At 42.6% G+C, this 22,085-nt stretch overlaps 1 protein-coding gene across 14 annotated transcripts in view; it reads left to right on the plus strand.

Annotated features, from left to right (window-relative positions):
* Window positions 1–22,085, plus strand: part of LOC131104915 (membrane-associated guanylate kinase, WW and PDZ domain-containing protein 1-like) — a 75,902-nt gene that overhangs the window by 45,889 nt on the left and 7,928 nt on the right. For 8 of the 14 annotated variants that reach the window (XM_058052582.2, XM_058052587.2, XM_058052586.2 and 5 more), the window contains 11 exons: window positions 208–246; window positions 1,345–1,402; window positions 1,522–1,634; window positions 2,562–2,684; window positions 3,926–4,111; window positions 4,236–4,847; window positions 14,150–14,184; window positions 15,695–15,947; window positions 18,542–18,633; window positions 19,666–19,861; window positions 19,938–20,240. In XM_058052582.2, the coding sequence (XP_057908565.2) occupies window positions 208–246; window positions 1,345–1,402; window positions 1,522–1,634; window positions 2,562–2,684; window positions 3,926–4,111; window positions 4,236–4,847; window positions 14,150–14,184; window positions 15,695–15,947; window positions 18,542–18,633; window positions 19,666–19,861; window positions 19,938–20,240 (2,010 nt within the window). The remainder of the gene's footprint in view (window positions 1–207; window positions 247–1,344; window positions 1,403–1,521; window positions 1,635–2,561; window positions 2,685–3,925; window positions 4,112–4,235; window positions 4,848–14,149; window positions 14,185–15,694; window positions 15,948–18,541; window positions 18,634–19,665; window positions 19,862–19,937; window positions 20,241–22,085) is intronic. The other 6 variants (XM_058052584.2, XM_058052588.2, XM_058052589.2 and 3 more) reach the window with 3 other exon arrangements.

A 22,085-nucleotide genomic window follows, 5' to 3' on the forward strand; every position in this document is an offset into this window, starting at 1 on the left:
GGCGAAGATGCAAGTAGCATAGCACCAGTATAGCATAGCACCAGTATAGTTTAGCACCAGTATACATTATGTTGTTGTGACTTTCTCAAGGGTTTGTCTTTCCAATGTTTCTTACAAATTTCTTACTTTCCCTCCTGATTTTCTGTTATTTTCCATCCCTTTTCTGTTTTTTGTTTTTATTTCCTCCATCCTGCTTTGACCTTGGAGAAGAGGGGATCCATACGGAAGACCTGGAGAGTGATATAGGTACGATGACTCTGTTTTGCATCGGAATTAAAAGCATTCGTTCATTCGTTTTCTACCGCTTATCCTCACGAGGGTCGAGGGGGGCTGCTGGAGCCTATCCCAGCTGTCTCCGGGACACCCTGGACTGGTGGCCAGCCAATCACAGGGCACATATAGACAAACAACCATTCACACTCACATTCATACCTATGGACAATATAATATAGACAAAACCAGCGTAAGGGGAAACAAATATAATCAGGAATACCTACTTTTGCACGACACGTGTATTTTGTCTGCTCTCCGGGATGCCCAGGGCACAGAGGAGGGAGTCGGCTGCATCTGCTGTTCAGAAGGCGGGGGGATGAACCTGGTTTCCATTCAGTTTTTCAGTTAATAATGGGAGAAGATTAGGAATACATGCGTTGTGAAATACAAAACGCCAGTTGTGGATACCAGCGGGGGCTGCTGGAGCCTACCCCAGCTGTCTTCGGGCGAGAGGCGGGGTACACCCTGGACTGGTGGCCAGCCAATCACAGGGCACATATAGACAAACAACCATTCACACTCACATTCATACCTATGGACAATTTGGAGTGGCTAATTAACCTAGCATGTTTTTGGAATGTGGGAGGAAACCGGAGTACCCGGAGAAAACCCACGGGGAGAACATTCAAACTCCACACTCCTTTGTGATGTCACAGAGGGGTGAACTTTGAGGAGTCCACAACTCAATACAAAGGGTCAAAAATGGTAATGGTAATGGTAATGGTAATGGTAATGGTAATGGTAATGGTAATGGTAATGGTTTTATTTCATTTGAACATGCATCAGATTCCAATTGAGTGCATCCCATAATCAGTTCCCAGTTCCACATGTCCAAAAGGAGTAGGAAGAAGCAAAGCTTATTAAATCCTACCCCTCCATCTGGTACTTTTACAATCAGTAACTGTTACATTTGTTCACTTCCTGCTTTCCTAATATAGTTTAAGGTTTTTTTTTTGTCATGTTCCAGCACCCCCACGACACTAGTAATGATAAGCGGTATAGAAAACAAAAAACAACCAAACAAACAGGGAGGATGCCATTGATGTTTTATATTCTGTGTCTTTATTTCAGAGCTGCCGCCAGGATGGGAGCGGATAGACGACCCAGTGTATGGCATTTACTATGTCGAGTAAGTAAATCACCTTGTTGGCATATCACCTCACAGGAAATCAGCTTCTAAATAGAGCTTAGTACACACTTAAGCTAGTGAGCCGTCAATTGTAAACCACCGTTGGTTGTCTGTGTTAGTCATATCAACAGGAAGACCCAGTATGAGAACCCAGTGGTGGAGGCGCGGCGTCGAAAAATCCTGCAGGAGCAGCAGCAGCCGCAGCCTCCAGAAGGTGAGCGGTATATTCGAGGTTGGTTTCCTGCCCATTTCTTTCTTTCTTCATGTCTGTCAGTGTCTCGTCTTTTTTGCTTGTCCACTACACACTAAGGTTCGGTTTCTCTTTCATTGCATTCGTTTGTTAAATATCATTCTTTTTTTTAAGCGATACCCCAAGTCTCGGTGTGTAGTCTAGGTTTTACTTTAGGTCATTTAAATTTTATTTTACTTAATATGATTTCACTTGGTGGGGTTGCACGGCGGTCGTGTGGTTAGCGCGCAGACCTCGCTAGGAGACGCAAGTTCAATTCCACCCTCGGCCATCTCTGTGTGGAGTTTGCATGTTCTCCAAGTGCATGTGTGGGTTTTCTCCGGGTACTCCGGTTTCCTCCCACATTCCAAAAACATGCTAGGTTAATTAGCCACTCCAAATTGTCCATAGGTATGAATGTGAGTGTGAATGGTTGTTTGTCTATATGTGCCCTGGGATTGATTGGCGACCAGTCCAGGCTGTACCCCGCCTCTCGCACGAAGACAGCTGGGATAGGCTCCAGCAATGAAATGAATGAACTTGGCAGCGTTGCCCATTGACCATTGCATATAATAATAATAATAATAATAATAATAATAATAATAATAATAATAATAATAATAATAATAATTTTTGATACATCATACTATAACAATGCATTTATTATTGTGGTTGTAACTTGCAGTGGTGCGCAACTGCACTGCATCATACTGAGTGATGTTTCTAATATTTTGATTGCCTTACGTGGTATGATTAGGTGTATTTCTGCGCTACATTCTACAACCACAATAATACACATATGTAAAAACATATAAAACATTTGAATGCTCTTCTTCTGTGTGTCTTTATGTGTGTTTATTCATGTGTGCCATGGAAATACAAGTTTGTGTTGCGTACATGTGGACTGACCTACACGGTTTCCCCGTACAGAGTGGATAGAAGAGCACTCCTCAGCAGCAGCACCACTGGTAAACTACGCTTCAAACCACCTCGAGACCTACAGGGACCCTCAAGTCCCGCCAACTCTACCTCCAGCCCCAACAGGAGCCAAACGTAATTGTGCAGTTTTTTTGTTCCCTTTGTGTGTTGGACGCTTTGTGGTCATAATGTTTTGGTAGTTGTTGTTAATGGTAATGGTAATGGTAATGGTAATGGTTTTATTTCATAAGAACGTGCATCAGATTACAATTGAATGCATCCCATAATCAGTTCCCAGTTCCACATGTCCAAAAGGAGTAGGAAGAAGCAAAGCTTATTAAATCCTACCCCTCCATCTGGTACTTTTACAATCAGTAACTGTTACATTTGTTCACTTCCTGCTTTCTATAATACAGTTTGAGGTTTTTTATTTTTAATAATGTACCTCGTACCGCAGTAGGAGGTGATATGAGCATCCAATGACATAATGGGTACCATAGTAAGTGTCATATTTCTCCTCTCCTGTAGAGAAGTATTGGATGACATTTTTAGCTAATTTAGCTTATTTTTAGCCTTATGCATTATTTTAGCTGTTTGAAGATGAACTATATCAGCAAGTTGAAGTATTTGTGATTTTAGAAATAAGGAGTTAGTATGTTCTCTGTAGGCGGCATTATGAATTATCCTTACTGGCCTTTTTTGCAGTACATTTAGCGAGTGAAGATTGTTTTTTTTTAATGTTATTAGCCCATATTTCCACACAATTGGTAAGATATGGTAGAACCAGAGAGCAATAAAGAGTGTGGAGTGATTTCTGATTGAGAACAAATTTTGCTTTGTTCAATACTGAAATATTTCTGGACACCTTATGTGGTATATTTGTAATATGAACTTCATATATTCCTTGTTTTTTTAAAGTAAAGCTAGGCATATGTGTAGTTGTGTGCACGTGAAGTCGCTGCTGTGGACAGAACCATCTTCTCAACCTGCCTACATGCTTATGTTGCATACAGTATGCATTGCACGCTTCCACAGACCTGTGTGTGTGTGTTTAAATTTAGTCTAAATGTAGTTGAAAGTACTGTAATGTAATAACATAATGTAAAATGTATTGATTATATTGACTATAACAAAGTCAATATACATTTTATCATGTGTACCAGCAAGGTTATTTGTATTTTGCATTTATCCTGTCAAACACCACACCCTAGTTTCAAAACGGACCACAAAAAAAAACTCTAAAAACACGTCAAATTACTCATAGCTTGTCCCGGCAGCCGTAAATGTCAGTGACAAATGTGACATTTGATAAAGGTGATTTGATATGATGCAGACTGCAGATATTAATGTGTTGCCTGTGTTGCAACTTCATGCAGGGGGGAAGCCGTTTTTCACCCGAAACCCAGCAGAACTGAAAGGAACTTTCATCAACACCAAGTTGAAGAAGAGCCGGCGTGGCTTCGGCTTCACGGTGGTTGGCGGAGACGAACCAGATGAGTTTCTGCAGATCAAAAGTTTGGTCCTGGACGGGCCTGCAGCCGTGGATGGCAAGATGGAGACAGGTGCAGTACATGTTTCCCATCAATAGGAGACACTGTTTTCTTTCCAAATGGTTTCTTAAATATCCAGCATGCATTGAATATGAAGCATATGAGTTATTCAAGCGATTTACTCTTTGTGATGCAGGTGACGTCATCGTTAGCGTGAATGACACCATCGTGCTGGGTTACACCCATGCTCAGGTGGTGAAGATCTTCCAATCCATCCCTATTGGCTCCATGGTGGACTTGGCCTTATGTCGCGGCTACCCCCTGCCCTTTGACCCCGATGACCCCAATACAAGTCTGGTCACATCAGTGGCCATCTTGGACAAGGAGCCTATTATTGTCAACGGACAGGAAACATTCGACTCGCCTTCCAACCAGGGTCGACCGCTTAACGGCATGAGGGAGCCTCGAGCGCACAGTCCCTCTGCTGAGGTGGTTTCCAACAGCCTGCATGCCTACACCAGCGATGTGGTCACCTTGGCGTCGTCTATAGCCACCCAGCCCGAGCTGATCACCATACACATGGAGAAGGGAGATAAAGGATTTGGGTTCACCATAGCAGACAGCCTGACAGGAGGCGGGCAGAGGGTCAAGCAGATTGTGGACTATCCACGCTGTCGGGGCCTCAAGGAGGGGGACATCCTGATGGAGGTTAACAAGAGAAGTGTCCAAAACATGAGCCACAACCAGGTGGTGGACTTGCTGAGCAAATGCCCCCGAGGAAGTGAGGTCACAATGCTGGTGCAGAGAGGTACGTGTGATATCATAACAATACATTATTCATTTGTGATTAAGCATAGAAAAATTGCTATTTTATCTGGTGAAGAGGGGACAGGTTGGCGCAGTTGTAAGCAGCCCCCAAAAAACATGAGGAGGAGAGCGGGTCATAAATATGTGGACTGGCTGGGTTGGAAAGAATTGTGGTGAGGAGGCGATGGGCTGAGTGAGCATGGCAGTGGAGGAACAGCTGAATGTGGGAACAAGTGGGAGGTTGGCTAGTAACACAGAATAGATCACTGGATGGAAAAGCAGGCCACCACAGACCTGTCAAAGTGATTGACACAGATGCTGCTGAGACTTGATGTTTGCTTTCATGTATCATCTTAATGACATTCTACTGAAGGGTGGGAAAATGTGTTGTTTGCTCATTATGGGCCTGCCAGCGAAGCGCAGCAGCCCATACCACAATTCCTCGATTGTTATGGGCCTGCCAATGCAGCACAGCAGCCCACACTACTATTCGTCAATTGTTATGGGCCTGCCAAAGCAGCGCAGCAGCCCTTACTGCTATTCCTTGATTGTTATGGGCCTGCCAACGCAGCGCAGCAGCCCATACTACTATTCCTCGATTGTTATGGGCCTGCCAATGCAGCGCAGCAGCCTATACTGCTATTCCTCGATTGTTATGGGCCTGCCAACGCAACGCAGCAGCCCATACTGCTATTCCTTCATTGTTATGGGCCTGCCAATGAAGCGCAGCAACCCATACTACAATTCCTCTGTTGTTATGGGCCTGCCAATGAAGCGCAGCAACCCATACTACAATTCCTCGGTTGTTATGGGCCTGCAAACGAAGTGCCGCAACCCATACTACAATTCCTCGGTTGTTATGGGCCTGCAAACGAAGCGCAACAGCCTATACTACTATTTTTCAATTGTTATGGGCCTGCTAACGAAGTGCAGCAGCTCATACTACTATTCCTCGATTGCTATGGGCCTGCCAACGAAGCGCAGCAGCCCATACTACTATTCCTCGATTGTTATGGGCCTGCCAACACAGCGCAGCAGCCCATACTACTATTTTTCAATTGTTATGGGCCTGCCAACAAAGCGCATCAGCTCATACTACTATTCCTCGATTGTTATGGGCCTGCCAACAAAGCGAAGAACATTTTCTGAATTCTGTATTACTGGTGGCTTTGTTGTGAATGTATTACTTAATAATATTTTGTTTTACATTATTGAAGCACTTAATTTACTCTTCCGCGCTAGTTGCATGTCACAAATTCCGTAAAAATAAAAAGGCATTATCTGGGGACGAAATTTGAATATTTTTTTAGAACTGCATATTCCAGTATTTTTTTACAGATATAAATATCTACAAAATACTATTTTTCTCAGGAGAACAAGGTCCCTAAAGTCACTTACATCTATAAATTTACTGTAAAATCAAAAAGTTTTTCCTTCCTGTAAAGCAGCCACTCGTACACCGAGTGACATTTGTCCTTCATTGTTGTCGTTGTTAAATGACCTGACCCAGGTCTCAATTATTGGCAGGGTTGCTATAAGCACCCGCATTAATGATACCCTCTAATGAGCTGCCCTTGTGCGCCGCTGCTGGAATAACAGCGTTATTTTGTGTTAAATGTCAGGATCATTATTATAAGTGTGCAAAGGGTGCTTAGTCTGTCAGTAGACCAGCCTGCATAGATCATCTTTCTACGGTTTGACACCATACTGTCATTACAGCGTTTCCAACTGAGTGGCCAGCTGAGGAGAGACAAAGACGGAGTAGGAGGTAGCATGTTGTACATTTTGATAAATTCATCTATTTGTTAATGGGTCAGGCTGAATTTAGCTGGTCTATATAAAGTTCAATATCAGGTTTGCATACCGAAACATTCTTACTAGGGATGAGCGAGTACACCACTATCTGTATCCGTATCTGTTCACCCCCGCCTCCCTTTAATTATCTGTATCCATGATCTGTGATTTAGTATTTTTATGTATTGTTTGTTATTCAGCTATCTGTGCAAGTGCTCCTTGAGATTGTTATAATTATTTATATATATTATAATTATTTCATCTATATGAGCTGTGTGAAGTTGCAAACACGGCAATCAACATAACAATAATGTGTCAGGCCCTTACTGTATTTTTCTCAAAAGCACCGCGTTCAGTACTACAGGCAGTTTTCCAATTGACTCTATATCACCAGCCACCACCCAAAACAAGCAGACAAAAAAAACACAGTGAGTGACTGATGCACGATCGTGCCCGCTGTCCTATTGTATTTATTCATATATATTATAATTACTTCATATATATAAACTGTGTGAAGTTGCAAACACGGCAATCAACATAACAATAACGTGTCAGTCCCTGACTGTATTTTTCTTAAAAGCACCGCGTTCAGTACTACAGGCAGTTTTCAATTGACTCTATATCACCAGCCACCACCCAAAACAAGCAGACAAAAAAAACACAGTGAGTGACTGATGCACGATCGTGCCCGCTGTCCTATTGTATTTATTTATATATATTATAATTATTTCATATATATAAACTGTGTGAAGTTGCAAACACGACAATCAACATAACAATAATGTGTCAGCCCCTTGCTGTATTTTTCTTAAAAGCACCGCGCTCAGTACTACAGGCAGTTTTCAATTGACTCTATATCACCAGCCACCACCCAAAACAAGCAGACAAAAAAAACCACAGTGGGTGACTGATCCACGATCGTGCCCGCTGTCCTATTGTATTTATTTATATATATTATAATTACTTCATATATATAAACTGTGTGAAGTTGCAAACACGGCAATCAACATAACAATAACGTGTCAGTCCCTGACTGTATTTTTCTTAAAAGCACCGCGCTCAGTACTACAGGCAGTTTTCAATTGACTCTATATCACCAGCCACCACCCAAAACAAGCAGACAAAAAAAACACAGTGAGTGACTGATGCACGATCGTGCCCGCTGTCCTATTGTATTTATTCATATATATTATAATTATTTCATATATATAAACTGTGTGAAGTTGCAAACACGACAATCAACATAACAATAATGTGTCAGCCCCTTGCTGTATTTTTCTTAAAAGCACCGCGCTCAGTACTACAGGCAGTTTTCAATTGACTCTATATCACCAGCCACCACCCAAAACAAGCAGACAAAAAAAACCACAGTGGGTGACTGATCCACGATCGTGCCCGCTGTCCTATTGTATTTATTTATATATATTATAATTACTTCATATATATAAACTGTGTGAAGTTGCAAACACGGCAATCAACATAACAATAACGTGTCAGTCCCTGACTGTATTTTTCTTAAAAGCACCGCGCTCAGTACTACAGGCAGTTTTCCAATTGACTCTATATCACCAGCCACCACCCAAAACAAGCAGACAAAAAAAAAACACAGTGAGTGACTGATGCACGATCGTGCCCGCTGTCCTATTGTATTTATTCATATATATTATAATTATTTCATATATATAAACTGTGTGAAGTTGCAAACACGGCAATCAACATAACAATAATGTGTCAGCCCCTTGCTGTATTTTTCTTAAAAGCACCGCGCTCAGTACTACAGGCAGTTTTCCAATTGACTCTATATCACCAGCCACCACCCAAAACAAGCAGACAAAAAAAACACAGTGAGTGACTGATGCACGAACGTGCCCGCTGGCCTGTTATATATTGTATTTTATGAAACAAGTTTAAGATTACAAGGTGCATACTGCAACATTTTGAGAGAGGAGTAATATTTTATGCCAGCCATAAATGCAGAATGCTCGTTACTTGATGCCGCCCTTGTGCGGCATCAAGTAATTTCTCGTAACCAAGTAACTTTACATATAAAGTGGAGGCATTGTTACAAACATCGTTTTAAACTTCCCAGTTGCACCTTTTGAGGTCCCCATCTTGGGAGAGGCGGTCACTCGTAGGTATGAACGTGAGTGTGAATGGTTGTCTATCTATTTGTGTCCTGCGATTGGCCAACGACCGAAGTTAGCTGTGATAGGCTCAAGCATAAGACGGTGACAAGCTAATAATGACAAGCAGCATAGAATGAATGAATATTTGCATCATCCATTAATCATCAATTCATCAACTAATTGTTGAAGCTGTACAGGAAATAGTTGCTAACTATTCCTGAATTATCTGAAGAAATGTGGCGACAAGGAAGTGCATAATCAGCCCGGAGAGACAATTAGAGAGGCAAAGAAGGGCTAGGTTAAGCTGATATCAAGGGAAAGAAATAAGAAGGTTGAGGATCATGTTTCCACAGTGCAAGTGGAAGTATGGAAGTATGGGATTAGAGCCAGTGAAGCGAGTGTGAGATTGACTCTGAAAGTTTAGCACGGAAAGTGAGTTTGAGCTTTAGCAAATTACTCGACGAGGAGAAAAGGAACAATTTCGACTTCAGCTAAAAGGGGTTTTTATATTTCACCCGACACTCAACCGCTAGCAACTATCTCAATTGTTGGGTCGGCACTCAATCACTACAAGAACAATGAAGAACAATGAAGACATTTATTGAAAGCTACTTAGGAAATGGTTGTCCTGTGTAGTGGCCCATCCTAGACCAAAGGATAGATTTTTTTTAACACTGGTAAAGACACAAAAATAATCGTTACTACATAGAGAAAGACTACATAAATCAAATTATGATAACATGAGTAATGACGTTTTCCATGAATACAGTACAGAATTTAAATTCCAAGTTATGCTTTGAAGTCTAACCCATATTAATTTTAATAACAACATCTGGTGTTTTCATATACCAGATCCTGTTTTTAAAAGGAGGCCAGGCCAAGCAACGAGTCCTCCATCTTGTCTTCTCGCAGCAGTTGCCATGACAATAGTGCTCAGTGCACCTGTCCCCTGAGAGGCCCAGACAAGAAGATGTGAGAAAATTAGAAGGCAGGGAAAAATGGAAAGAATGACGCAGAGAAGAGTGAAATTTGAAATAACATGCAAAGAGCTGTGATGCATTAAAGTATAAAATAGATGTTAGGGTAAAGTTTGCAGGTTTTGCTCAACAAAAGAGAACCAATCCATCCCGTTTTGTATACTGCTTGTCCTTATTCGGGTCACCGGTGAGCTGGTGTTGGGTTTGGGCAAAAGGCCAAGCCAGCTTGGATTGGCTCCCTGGGCCATAGGCAAACAATCTTCATACTCCATATTCACATCTAGTACTTTGTATATTTTATTTAGCTCATGAGCTTTGCCAAAAGGGGACCTATTGTGCTCATTTTTCAACCCATTGTGTTGAATTGCAGACTCCTATAGAGCAGCTACACACAATAACCTGCACAGAAAACTTTCTAGTAGAGGTCTACACGGAGCGGCTGGCCCCAAGGCTGGCCGGACTCCTCGGCTAACGGGGCGGGGCGGACTGAAGAAGTCTCGTCTGTGGCCACGGCTATCGAAAACTCAAGAGTTTTTGCTTTCCGCGATAGTTCTTCACAAATGTCTTAGTTGGTGTCAACACTAATGTCTCCTTATATCATCTTTTTCACACAATTTATACTATCTTGAGCTGTCGTGCCACGGCTGTGGGGCCGGGCGGCCAAGGACAAGCACAGCCGCGTAGACCTCTACTTTCTAGATCTTCCAAAATCTGCACCTATTCGAGCTGTATGAGTGAGCGGACATGAGTGGACAACAAAAATGAAGCTCAAATTCAACCCATTCATACTATTCCTCGATTGTTATGGGCCTGCCAATGAAACGCAGCAGCCCATACTACTATTGCTTGATTGTTATGGGCCTGCCAACGAAGCGCAGCAGCCCATACTACTATTCCTCGATTGTTATGGGCCTGCCAACGAAGCGCAGCAGCCCATACTACTATTCCTTGATTGTTATGGGCCTGCCAATGAAACGCAGCAGCCCATACTACTATTCCTTGATTGTTATGGGCCTGACAATGAAGCGCAGCAGCCCATACTACTATTCCTCGATTGTTATGGGCCTGCCAACGAAGCGCAGCAGCCCATACTACTATTCCTCGATTGTTATGGGCCTGCCAATGAAACGCAGCAGCCCATACTACTATTCCTCGATTGTTATGGGCCTGCCAATGAAGCGCAGCAGCCCATACATACTGCTATTTCTCGATTGTGATGGGCCTGCCAACGAAGATGATGTTTATCGATGTTCCTGTGATTATGCAAAATACTAATTTTTGACCCCAAATTATTATATGTTCAATATTTCAATATAAAGATTAAAAAAGTTTATGTTTTTTTAAACAGGAGGTAGGTGGTAAATAGCCTCAGGTCAAATGTCTGCGCACGATGCCATGCCTTGAAGTAATACCATCATTATATTGCCAAGAGGCCAGTAGAGGGCATTGTTACAATGCTGATGAGAACAAAAGGCAGAAGAAGACTATGTAGTAGGAGAGAGCGAGAGAGAGCGAGAGAGAGAGAGAGAATGTAGAAAGCAGTGCAATACTGTGTTGTACATGCAACCCTGCAATAGCTCATGATTAAAATTCATGAAGGATTACTGCATACTTCTACACCGTCTTCATTGATTAAACACATTTGTTGTGGTGCCATTTTTTTTTTTTTTAGGGAGCTGACCTCCGACATCATTTGCCAATCATCATTACGAATGTGTCCGTCACTCATACCTCCTCGTCAAAGGGCAATCGGAAAAAACACCTTTGTACACATTGTACACATGCACGCTTCCACAGACCTGTGTGTGTGTGTGTGTGTTGTGTGTGTGTGTGTGTGCGTGTGTGTGTGTGCGTGTGCGTGAACATGCTACTGTCTTCCCACAGCTTCAGGTGCTCATAAATGTTCCATACATGATGAATTACACTTCAATGTCAGCGTAAGTGAGGCAGATAAAGATTTGCATTGTGTGCTGAGATACTACCTAAAAACTAATACGACGGCCATTTTAAATCTTTCTTCTTGTCTTGTTCGGCGTGTGTTCAAATATGCCATATGGCTGTGGTTACGTTCACTTCCTGTTGCTAATTATTATGCTTGACCTTGTCAGTAGTTTGACAATTTCCAGAGCTTGTTTTCAAAGTGATACGCTTCTACTGACCTTCCCCACGGTATAATTTAGTGTCCCCGGGTCCCCTACCTGCTGCCGTATTCGGAACGGCGCCTTATTGACTCCTGACTTTCTAATATTTAACCCTCGAGGGGAAAAAGCGATGCAATACGTGTACAGATGCAAGCATGCGCACTCGTCATCAGCATCTACGTGGTTCCAGCTGCTCCGGTAGCTGGCATCTCGTAATCTGATGAGAGGGAGAGAGATCCAGAAGCGGGGGGAGCAAGAGAGGGGAAATAGCAAGGATGAATTATGAATCATGTAGAGAGATGGGCTTTGCAGCAACAGAGAGTTTTAACATTTAATGATTTTTTTGCCCGTGCAGCAGAAAGTGCTTGAAGATGAAAACAAGCATGTTGTTGCATGTGCTAATGTGGCTGTGACTTTATGTTAGATTTCTCTCAGTGCACAGTGGGCGAGAATTTGCATAAATCAGTCACAGTAATAGAATAAATAAAGAATGATGAGTGAATGCTTGATTCCACCCTCGGCCATCTCTGTGTGGAGTTTGCATGTTCTCCCCGCTGTGCATGCGTGGGTTTTTTTTTCCGGGTACTCCGGTTTCCTCCCACATTCCAAAAACATGCTAGGTTAATTAGCCACTCCAAATTGTCCATAGGTATGAATGTGAGTGTGAATGGTTGTTTGTCTATATGTGCCCTGTGATTGGCTGGTCACCAGTTCATGGTGCACCCCTGCGACCCTCGCGAGGAAAAACGTAAGAAAATGAATGAATTAACTAATGTTTGTAACACATAAATGTGTCAGATCATCAATGAAATGACAACACAACTAAACACAACAAGCAGTTTTTTTTATTATTTTTTTTATCATTAAGGCGAAAAAATTGGATACAAAATTGAAGTTAGAGTTTATTTCTTTTACTTTTACTTTACTTTTATAAAAGGCAAAAATATACCACTTCCGCACAGAATGAGAGGAGAACCTTTTTTCACTCTATCATGTCGAACATGCTGAGTGTGAATGGTTGTTTGTCTATATGTGCCCTGTGATTGGCTGGCCACCAGTCCAGGGGTGTACCTCGCCTCTCGCCTGAAGACAGCTGGGATAGGCTCCTGCACCCCCTCGAACCTTGTGAGAATAAGAAAATGAATGAATGAATGGTGTTATGGTTATGGTATTATGGACAAAAAAACTAGGGCTGTCAAAAGATTTTATCAGATTAATCACAGTTTTTAAATTAACTAATCATGATTAATGAGGAAAAAGCAGTAGAAAATGAATGAATGAATGAATGAATGAGTGAATGCTTGCTCTAATGGTGCAAATGAATGCTTTGGGGTTTAAAAAAAAACATCCACTATATCGGTACTAAGCTTTTTTAATAGCAATGGCAACATTTATTCTTTGTCCCAGTCCTGCCTGATGTAGTTCATGCATTCATTTTTCTATTTTTGTCACACACACACGTGCTGCTGTAATAGGTAGCAGCACGAACAGGGAGAGGGATGGCTTTTTGAAAAAAAAAATATATAAATAAGCAGTGGGAGTGCTGGTGTTAATTCAATGAATTTCCTGTACGTGAATCACGATGCTTGGTTTGCTGAGGTGGTTTGAATGGTGAACAGGAAGCAGCGAAGTAAGGAATGTGGATTATTCCCAACACTGGCACACAGTGAAATGTTCTCCCCTGATAACCGCATTCAAACTATTAATATTTCATTAACACAAATGAGATTGATCTTCTGTGTTAAATGCTATATGAGACGAGGTGGGGGTGGCACAAGAGATGAGGAGAGGAAGATGAGCATCTCGGTGTAACCCATGAGCAAAGCAGAGGCATGAAGCGGAATCAGCAGTTGTGTCTTTGTCGTGGTAGGAAACACTTCCCAGTATCTTTAGCCAAGCGGTCTTGGAGGTGTGCACATTACAGTGGAGACCTGTAGCTTGGAGTATCCATCCAGAAGAGCTGCTGCTGCTGCCGCCATCAGTCAGCTTGTCAAATGCAGGAAGCTCCTCTGCTAATAGTGCGAGTGCGAGCGCTGAGTGAAGCGGGAATCAGCACAGGGGGAGGAGATCACTTAGATCAGCGAGAAGCCCAAGCGCTCGCTGTTGCTCGGGCGGGTCGTGAAGAGAAGAGTGAAAGAACCGGTCGTGCTCAGTCGGGCTGCAGGATCTCGGGCCCGTTTCCTTGGCCCTTGGAGTTTTATCATCAGGGAAGCAAATTCAAGCGGTCATTCATGATTTCTCTATCTCTCTGCCGATGCTTTGCAGGAGTGGTGCCGGCCAAGAGGAGTCCAAAGCTGGTGGTGAGTATCACAATTACCGTTTTTTTTTCTATGTGTGTGTGTGTGTGCTGTCATGAGTGAGGTGTGCTATTTAAAGACCAAAAGATACAAAGATATGATATGAATGCAACTCTTTCCCGGCTGCATCAACAGCTTCCCGTTTCTTCTTTGTCCTGTCAGCACCGCTGCTCCTCACTTGTGCTGCTTATACTTCCATTATTTTGCTTCTGCAGTATTTTTTTTTACTGTCCTGAACTCTGTACTTCCGAGCCTCGCTTGAATCGTTCAGCAGTGGCCACCTGTCAGCCACAACCGAGGGTTTACATTTTAGGTGGTTATCCCAAAAAATGTGTATGATGGCTACAGCGGATGCACTGAGGTTAGCAGATATGGGAATTTGATCGAAAGAGGAAGTGGAGTGAAGGATAAAGAGTTTTTAATCAGCTAAGAAGTGATGCCAATGCAGTTTTCAATCAATGCCATATTGACACGCACGCTCCACGGTGGGTTAAATTCCCACCAGTTTAATGGAAGAAAAGTCATCCTTTTATTTGGAATTAAAAACCCTCCCTGTCAAACATTTGGATTAGGATTACTTTGAAATGAGTGTTACCTACCGCAGTCAGGCACAGTGGCCGGATAACGGGAGGAGGGTGCCACTAGCCCTGCTTGGCTGTCACTTTGGATTAGTTTTCCCAAACAGGAAGGACTACAAACCCACTCTGCTCTTCCGTGTTACGTCAGGGAAATGTCACGCTGCACACACAGCAACCATTTTGCCTCCGGTTTAGAATCTACATAGATGCTACGAGTATACGACCATATGCAAGAGAGGCTGTGCTGTCTCAACCGCGTCATCAAGCGCGTCACCATTTAAATTTTCAGAAATTTCAGGAGTATCACACTAATTCATTCATTCATTTTCTACCGCTTTTCCTCATAAGGGTCGCGAAGGACTTCAGGCGAGAGGCGGGGTACACCCTGGACTGGTGGCCAGCCAATCACAGGGCACATATAGACAAACAACCATTCACACTCACATTCATACCTATGGACAATTTGGAGTCGCCAATTAACCTAGCATGTTTTTGGAATGTGGGAAAATTGAACCCTGGTCTCCTAGCTGTGAGTTCTGCGTGCTAACCACTGGACCGCCGTGCAGCCTTACCACACTAATATTAAAGATAATTTGTTGTTCAACATCGACTTCACTCGAGAAGGTTTTGAGATTTTACGTTTTGTTTTCATTAAGTTGTTTCAATCAAGACCGACCTTGAATTTCCAGTGAAAAGAGGATCACCGGATGAATAACTAATAGATTTTCTTGTTTTTGTCTTGCAACCATGGAAACCATGTTTTCCATGCTTGTTCAGGACTGATTCAATACAAAGACGACCATAAGCATTGTCACTTTTCCTACACTTCCTGTATCTCCGCTCCAATATTGACGCACTTACCGCATCACCGTGCCCTCAATCTCCGTATTCTCCTTATTTGCACCAACATCTCTTTTTTCCCCTCATGCGTTTAGCACCAGTTAGAGAGGAAAGACAGCCAGAGCAGCTCCCAGCACAGCGTGTGCAGCCATCGCAGTGCCCACACGGATTCTCCCAGTCACCCACCTGCCATGCCCAGTGAGGCTGTGGTGCCCGTTTCTGATCCACCCACCCAGTCGCTGCCAGGCCTGCCCCCTCCGGACCCTACAGATGGCACCCTCACTCTCCAGAAGAAACCGGACCCCTTTAAGATCTGGGCGCAGTCCAGGAGCATGTACGAGAGCAGACGTGAGTAGCGCTGGGTGAATATTTATGTTCCTGGATAAGATCTGCTGTGTCGTTTGGATTTGAAGTCTGCTTGATGAACAATTGAGGGATGAACACAAGTCACAACTGTTTAGTCCCGCTTTAATGGCACATACAGCTGAGTGGCATAACAGTGAAAGCTAATCTTATGTTTGCGAAAGATGTCGCTGCCAAGCGGCAACATGTAAATAATGAACAGAAGAGGGCCATGCACTGATCCTTGGGGGACTCTGCAACTGACACCACAGTACTCAGAAGTCCGATCCATATAAGATCTATAAGATCATACCGGTAGCACCAATATGCTCTTATTATAATAATATATAATAAAACCAGACTGAAGAGGTTCATGGGATCATTGAGCTGTTGCGCTACAACTTTTTCAAGGATTTTCAAAATAAATGTGAGGTTAGAGACCGGCCTATAATTAGAAATACTCTCAGGGTTGAGGTTTGTTTTTTTTTTTTGTAGAGGTCGAATCACGCTGCAGGCACAGTGCCAGAGGAAAGTGGTTAATTTTTAAGATTGATGGACCTAAAATTGGGAACAGAATCTTTGAGTTTCCTTGGAAGCGGATCAAGCAGACATGTTGTCTGTTTTGCTGAACGAACAAACGGTTGAAAGGTTCTATGAAAGCACGGGAATCCAAAGTGACGTCCAAGAAAAACAGCAAAAATGGGAAATATATCTTTTAAAACGTATCAAATTGTCCTCTGCATCCTTTGATTTTTCAGTATCGAGAGCAGTACTCAAAAAACGTCTTCATGGTTGGCAGGTCTGCTTGTAGCAGGTTTGTGATTGTTGCCAGCAGCCGCAAGTTAATAATGGTGGATGCCTGTAGAATCTAGGACTGCTGCTGATTAAATATTAACTAGGCTCGGATAGAGCCGCTTTAAGCTGCGGCTGATTAGTATATGTGTTTGATAACCTCTGGAGGAGTTCCAGAGTCAAAGAAGTCTGTGAAAGAGACACCAATTCTGACTTTGTGTTCAGACTCGAGTCCGTCAGGCATCGATAGTACAATCATTTCCCTTCAGAAGCGAGTGAAAAATTGTATATATTATGATCTGTTTAGGGCAGGAATGTACAAAGTGGCGGACAAATCCGGCCTGTGACTCTTCTTATTAATGGCCCTTGACTGCATTTTAAAAATACAATTATACCAGAAAACTGACAAAAACAACATGGAAAAAAGACCAGTAATTTCACAGGAATAATGTGGAAATTTCAGCATAAAGTCCTGATATTAATACAGTGTTCCTTCGTTACATTGTGATTCACCTTTCACGGATTCGCTCTTTCGCAGATTTTTTTAAGTGCAAGTTGTGAGTTGTGGACTCTTATAGAGCAGCTACACATAATAACCAGCTTTATAGATCTTCCAGGATCTGCACCTGTTCCAGCTGTATTTCTTCGACTTTCATGCTTCCTGCGAAAACGGTCTCCAGACACGCCCACTCCGCTGTGGATGGTCCCACTCCAGAGTGCTTAGAGGGACTATGATAGGTCCCCTTTACTGCCTGTCTGAGAGGGTTTTACAGTCTTAAAACATATATAATAATTGTAAAGCTACTACTTAGCTACTTTGTGGATTATACTTTTCACGGGCTATTTTGGGAAGCTATCCGCTGCGATAAACGAGGGAAGGCTGTTTTAACATTAGAACAAAAATGTAGTCAGCATTGCGTAATACTATGCGGAAAAAATTTAGTTTCTGTAATAAGTTGCAAACGTGATATTTTAAGAATAAAATAGAAATATTATCAGAATAAAGTCACAATGTTATGAAAAAAAATTACAAATATTTGTAAACTTGAGTTTCACAATAATTTTTGTAATAAGTTACAATTTCTGGAAGGTTAAGTTGGGAAAAAGTTGTGATATTTTAAGAATAAAATAGAAATATTTTCAGAATAAAGTCACAATGTTATGAAAAAAAAACAAAATATTTGTAAAATTGAGTTTCACAATAATTTCTGTAATAAGTTGCAATTTTTGGAAGGTTAAGTTGGGAAAAAGTTGTGATATTTTAAGAATAAAATAGAAATATTATCAGAATAAAGTCACAATGTTATGAAAAAAAAACAAAATATTTGTAAAATTGAGTTTCACAATAATTTCTGTAATAAGTTGCAATTTTTGGAAGGTTGATTTGGGGAAAAAGTTGTGATATTTTAAGTATAAAATCGAAATATCAGAATAAAGTTTGGTGACTGTTTGGTGAACATGGGTCAGTGTGCAGCTGGACTAGCCGACAAACTTGCTGAAGCCCTACGTCACAGATCTGTGAGTGTTGCAAGTGTTGCACAGCTAGTGACTTTGCAGAGTCACTCTCGCTTGTGGGCTTCGTGCAAGACGCCAATCTAACTCAATGAGGCGACGGGTAGCTATAGATGTGGCACGTTCAAAATCCACAACACCTTACTGATCAACAATTGTACAAATTACACAAAAGTGCTATCAACTGAGGCTAACGACATTACCCTACATAGAAGCTATTCAGTTAGCGGAGAAGGGAGATGCCAGCGTTTTTAGCACATTGTCACTCTTTGTGGTCTTTCTGTGTTTTATTTCAGTGCCAGATTGCCAGGAGCAGGACATTTTCCTTTGGCGAAAGGATACAGGTTTCGGTTTCCGGATACTTGGAGGAAATGAGCCAGGGGAGCCTGTAAGTACTCACTTACCTCTGAATCGCTCAACAATATGTTCAATTTATGTTCATCTTTCATCTGCTACTGTTACATACCATCCGAATGCTAATTAGTCCCTGCTGGTTTGCCCTTCAATCAATTATCTTATTTATGTCGGAGGTTGCTTTTTAACTGGGGATACTCAAAGTCAATTTTTTTGTCGTGTTTGTACCAAAGACAATGCTTGGTAACTATTTGCTTGTTTCCATCAGAGTGATAAATAGGACAGTCCCACACAATACTTAAAGGGTTCACGTGGCACCATGGTCCCAATGGACTCTCAACTACATATGGTTTAAAGTTTGCCATAATAATATAAAATCCATTTAGAGACACTATAAATAAAGTATTGTGAGACAATATTAACCTATAAATCTAGCTAGAATGTTGTATTCTTGTGTTGAACAATGGTTTAAACGAGGTTTGCCCAATTGGAATTGAGCCCTGAAAGCCTTTCAGAGGGCGTTGCAAAATATATCCGCAAAAACTGTTGCTGAAGACAGAAGCAACGAGAAAGGTGCATTGCCGAGAAAGGTGCATTAATGTCGGACGTGTTGTGCATCCACAGAGGTAGAGAGAATCACAGTACTCACTGTCTGGATCACGGTACTACCGCAAAAAAACGCAATACCGATGTTGTGCAGTTAGTAAACGTGGCGCTGTCCGACAATGAGTGAACGCAGTCCCATCGCATCCCGGTTCTCCTGAGCTCCACGGCACTAGCGGTGCTTCTGACAAAATGTGTGCGACAATGAGTGCTCCTCCTCAGACGGGCGAGGTTGGAAAAGCACTAATGGTGCCTACTTTTTGAGTTCATACACGGTAAGTCAGGGGTCTCCAGCCAGATCAGCAGCTGCCAGTCAAAGTTTGAGGTCGAAAACAGTTCAGAGGGCTGCAGCGTGCCAGGCGAAAGCCACTTGACAAATGGCCAGAAAACCAGAAAGCCTAGCAAACGCTCAGCTAACTTAGTAAAGTTTCAAACTTAAATTGTGTCTCCTTGATTGTTGCAGATCTACATAGGTCACATCGTGAAGTATGGCGCTGCAGATGAGGATGGACGCCTGCGTTCAGGAGACGAGCTAATCTGTGTAGATGGCACAGCAGTGGTAGGCAAGTCCCACCAGTTGGTAGTGCAGCTGATGCAGCAGGCCGCCAAACAAGGCCACGTCAACCTCACGGTCAGACGCAAGACCACCGGATATGGAGGTGATGGGAAATATACATACGGTATGTTCTGCGACGCCGCTTCCCTAACACGAGAACCCGTTCCTTTCACAACTAGTGTCAAAAGGGGAAGGTGATGTTCCGCCATCGCCAGCTTCTTCCCACCACAGCAGCACCCAGGCACCGAGCCTGACCGAGGGCAAGCGGACCCCGCAGGGGAGCCAGAACTCTCTCAACACTGTGAGCTCGGGCAGCGGCTCCACCAGTGGCATCGGCAGCGGCGGAGGAGGTGGCAGCGGAAGCACGGTTGTTCCCGCCTCGCTGCAGCCATATGACGTGGAGATCCAACGTGGAGAGAATGAAGGATTCGGTTTTGTCATTGTGTCCTCCGTTTCCAGGCCTGATGCCGGCACTACATTCGGTGAGTGATGGCATCTTTGGGCATCTTTCTGATTTTTTTTCCTGCAGTGATTCATCATTGTGGAGTAATTACTTCAAAACTGCAATATTTGGGTTTCCAGAGCCTTGGCTGCTTAATTCAACAAAGTAGTACAGTATTTGTGGAGTTATACTCCACCAGGTTGTATCCCTTTTATGAATTGATGGCTTTTGACAGAGGTGCGCTTAATACAAAGGTCACAAACCTGCTATCATGAGCTTACGGATTTAGAAATGACTTCATGAGCAGTGCTCTTTCTATCAGGATCAGGATCAGGGCGGCTGTGGCTTTATCACAAATATCACAAACATAATCATCGCAGATTCCGACCTCCCATCTGCGTTCACGTATTGCAGTAAACAGCCAAATTGCGAATATGAAAGTTGCTGGGGTAGTGATGAGCTGTCATCCATGTTCTCCTCGCACAAATTTGATTTGATTTAACCACCGAGTAATGGATCTACGTTGCCAATGTCAAACCAAAGTCTCTTGTGTAGTTAGCCGTTATGATGATGTACTGTGGTATGTCATATGCAAAAAAAACCACGAATGGATGTTAGCTGCTTTGACTGATCCCATGGGATGAGGATGGGTGTTATTTAGCATTATTTATTGTTACAGCAGTGTGTGTGTGTGTGTGTGTGTGGCTCACCTTTAGAAGGGCCTGTTTTACTGTTTTCTCACTTCTCCGATTCCTTTTGGGAGCATGAGATGAATTGACTTTCCTATTCACATTCCCAATCCCGCTATGAATAGATTCTAACCATGTGGGACATGAGCTGAAATGTAAACGAATGTGTGTTATTAAGAACATGAAATAAGATTTCATGAAGAGCAGCGCTTGTCAACCCGGGCTGTGTGGTTAGCGCGCAGACCTCATAGCTAGGAGACCCAGGTTCAATTCCACCCTCGACTATGCATGGTCTCGCCGTGCATTCGTGTTTTTTCTCCGGGTACTCCGGGTTCCTCCCATATTCCAAAAACATGCTAGGTTAATTGTTGACTCCAAATTGTCCATAGGTATGGTAGGTGGGTGGAATACATTAAAACGGACCGTTTTCACAGGAAGCACGAAATGGAAAGAAATACAGATGAATAGGTGCAGATTCTGGAAGGACTACAACACTTTCTGTGCTGGTTATTGTGTGTAGCTGCTCTAAGGAGTTCACAACTCAATACAAAGGGTAGAAAAATGAGCATAATAGGTCCACTTTAACACATTGGATCTCTTATCTTCTAGAAATGACTCTAAACAATCACGTGAGCTACGTTCACACTTGAGGGTATGATACCTAATACTGATTTTTGGATAAAATGTTGTATATATATATATATATATGCATACTTAGTTTGGACATTAGTTTGGTAAGCTCATTGACCCTTGACCTACATACGCAAGTGAAGCCAATCATGAGAAAGGGTATTTAAGGTGGCCAATTGCAAGTTGCATCTTCTCTGAAGAGTAACACCATGACAGCACCATACGACTGTCAAATGACCCGAATACAAAGATTGTTCAACATCATGGTTTAGGGGAAGGATACAAAAAGTTACTCAGAGATTCCACTCTGAGGAACATAGCGAGGAAATGGGTACAGGTACAGTTCTAGTTAAGGCCCGGGAGTGACGGGCCATGAAAATCTCAGATAAGAAAAGGCAAAGTTTATTCATTTATTATCAACTCTTATATGGCCAAAATTAGAAAGAAAGTTTTGACTGTAGTCTGGAAGTCATTAGTCAACAGACCGTTTTGGAAATCCGAGGAAATATAGCTGGAATAGGTGCAGATTCTGGAAGATCTACAAAGCTTTTTTCGTGGGTAATTGT

Source organism: Doryrhamphus excisus, linkage group LG15 (genome assembly GCF_037039965.1).
Source record: "Doryrhamphus excisus strain RoL-2023G ecotype Guam linkage group LG15, RoL_Dexc_Guam_v1.1, whole genome shotgun sequence".
Taxonomy (NCBI): Eukaryota; Metazoa; Chordata; class Actinopteri; order Syngnathiformes; family Syngnathidae; genus Doryrhamphus; species Doryrhamphus excisus.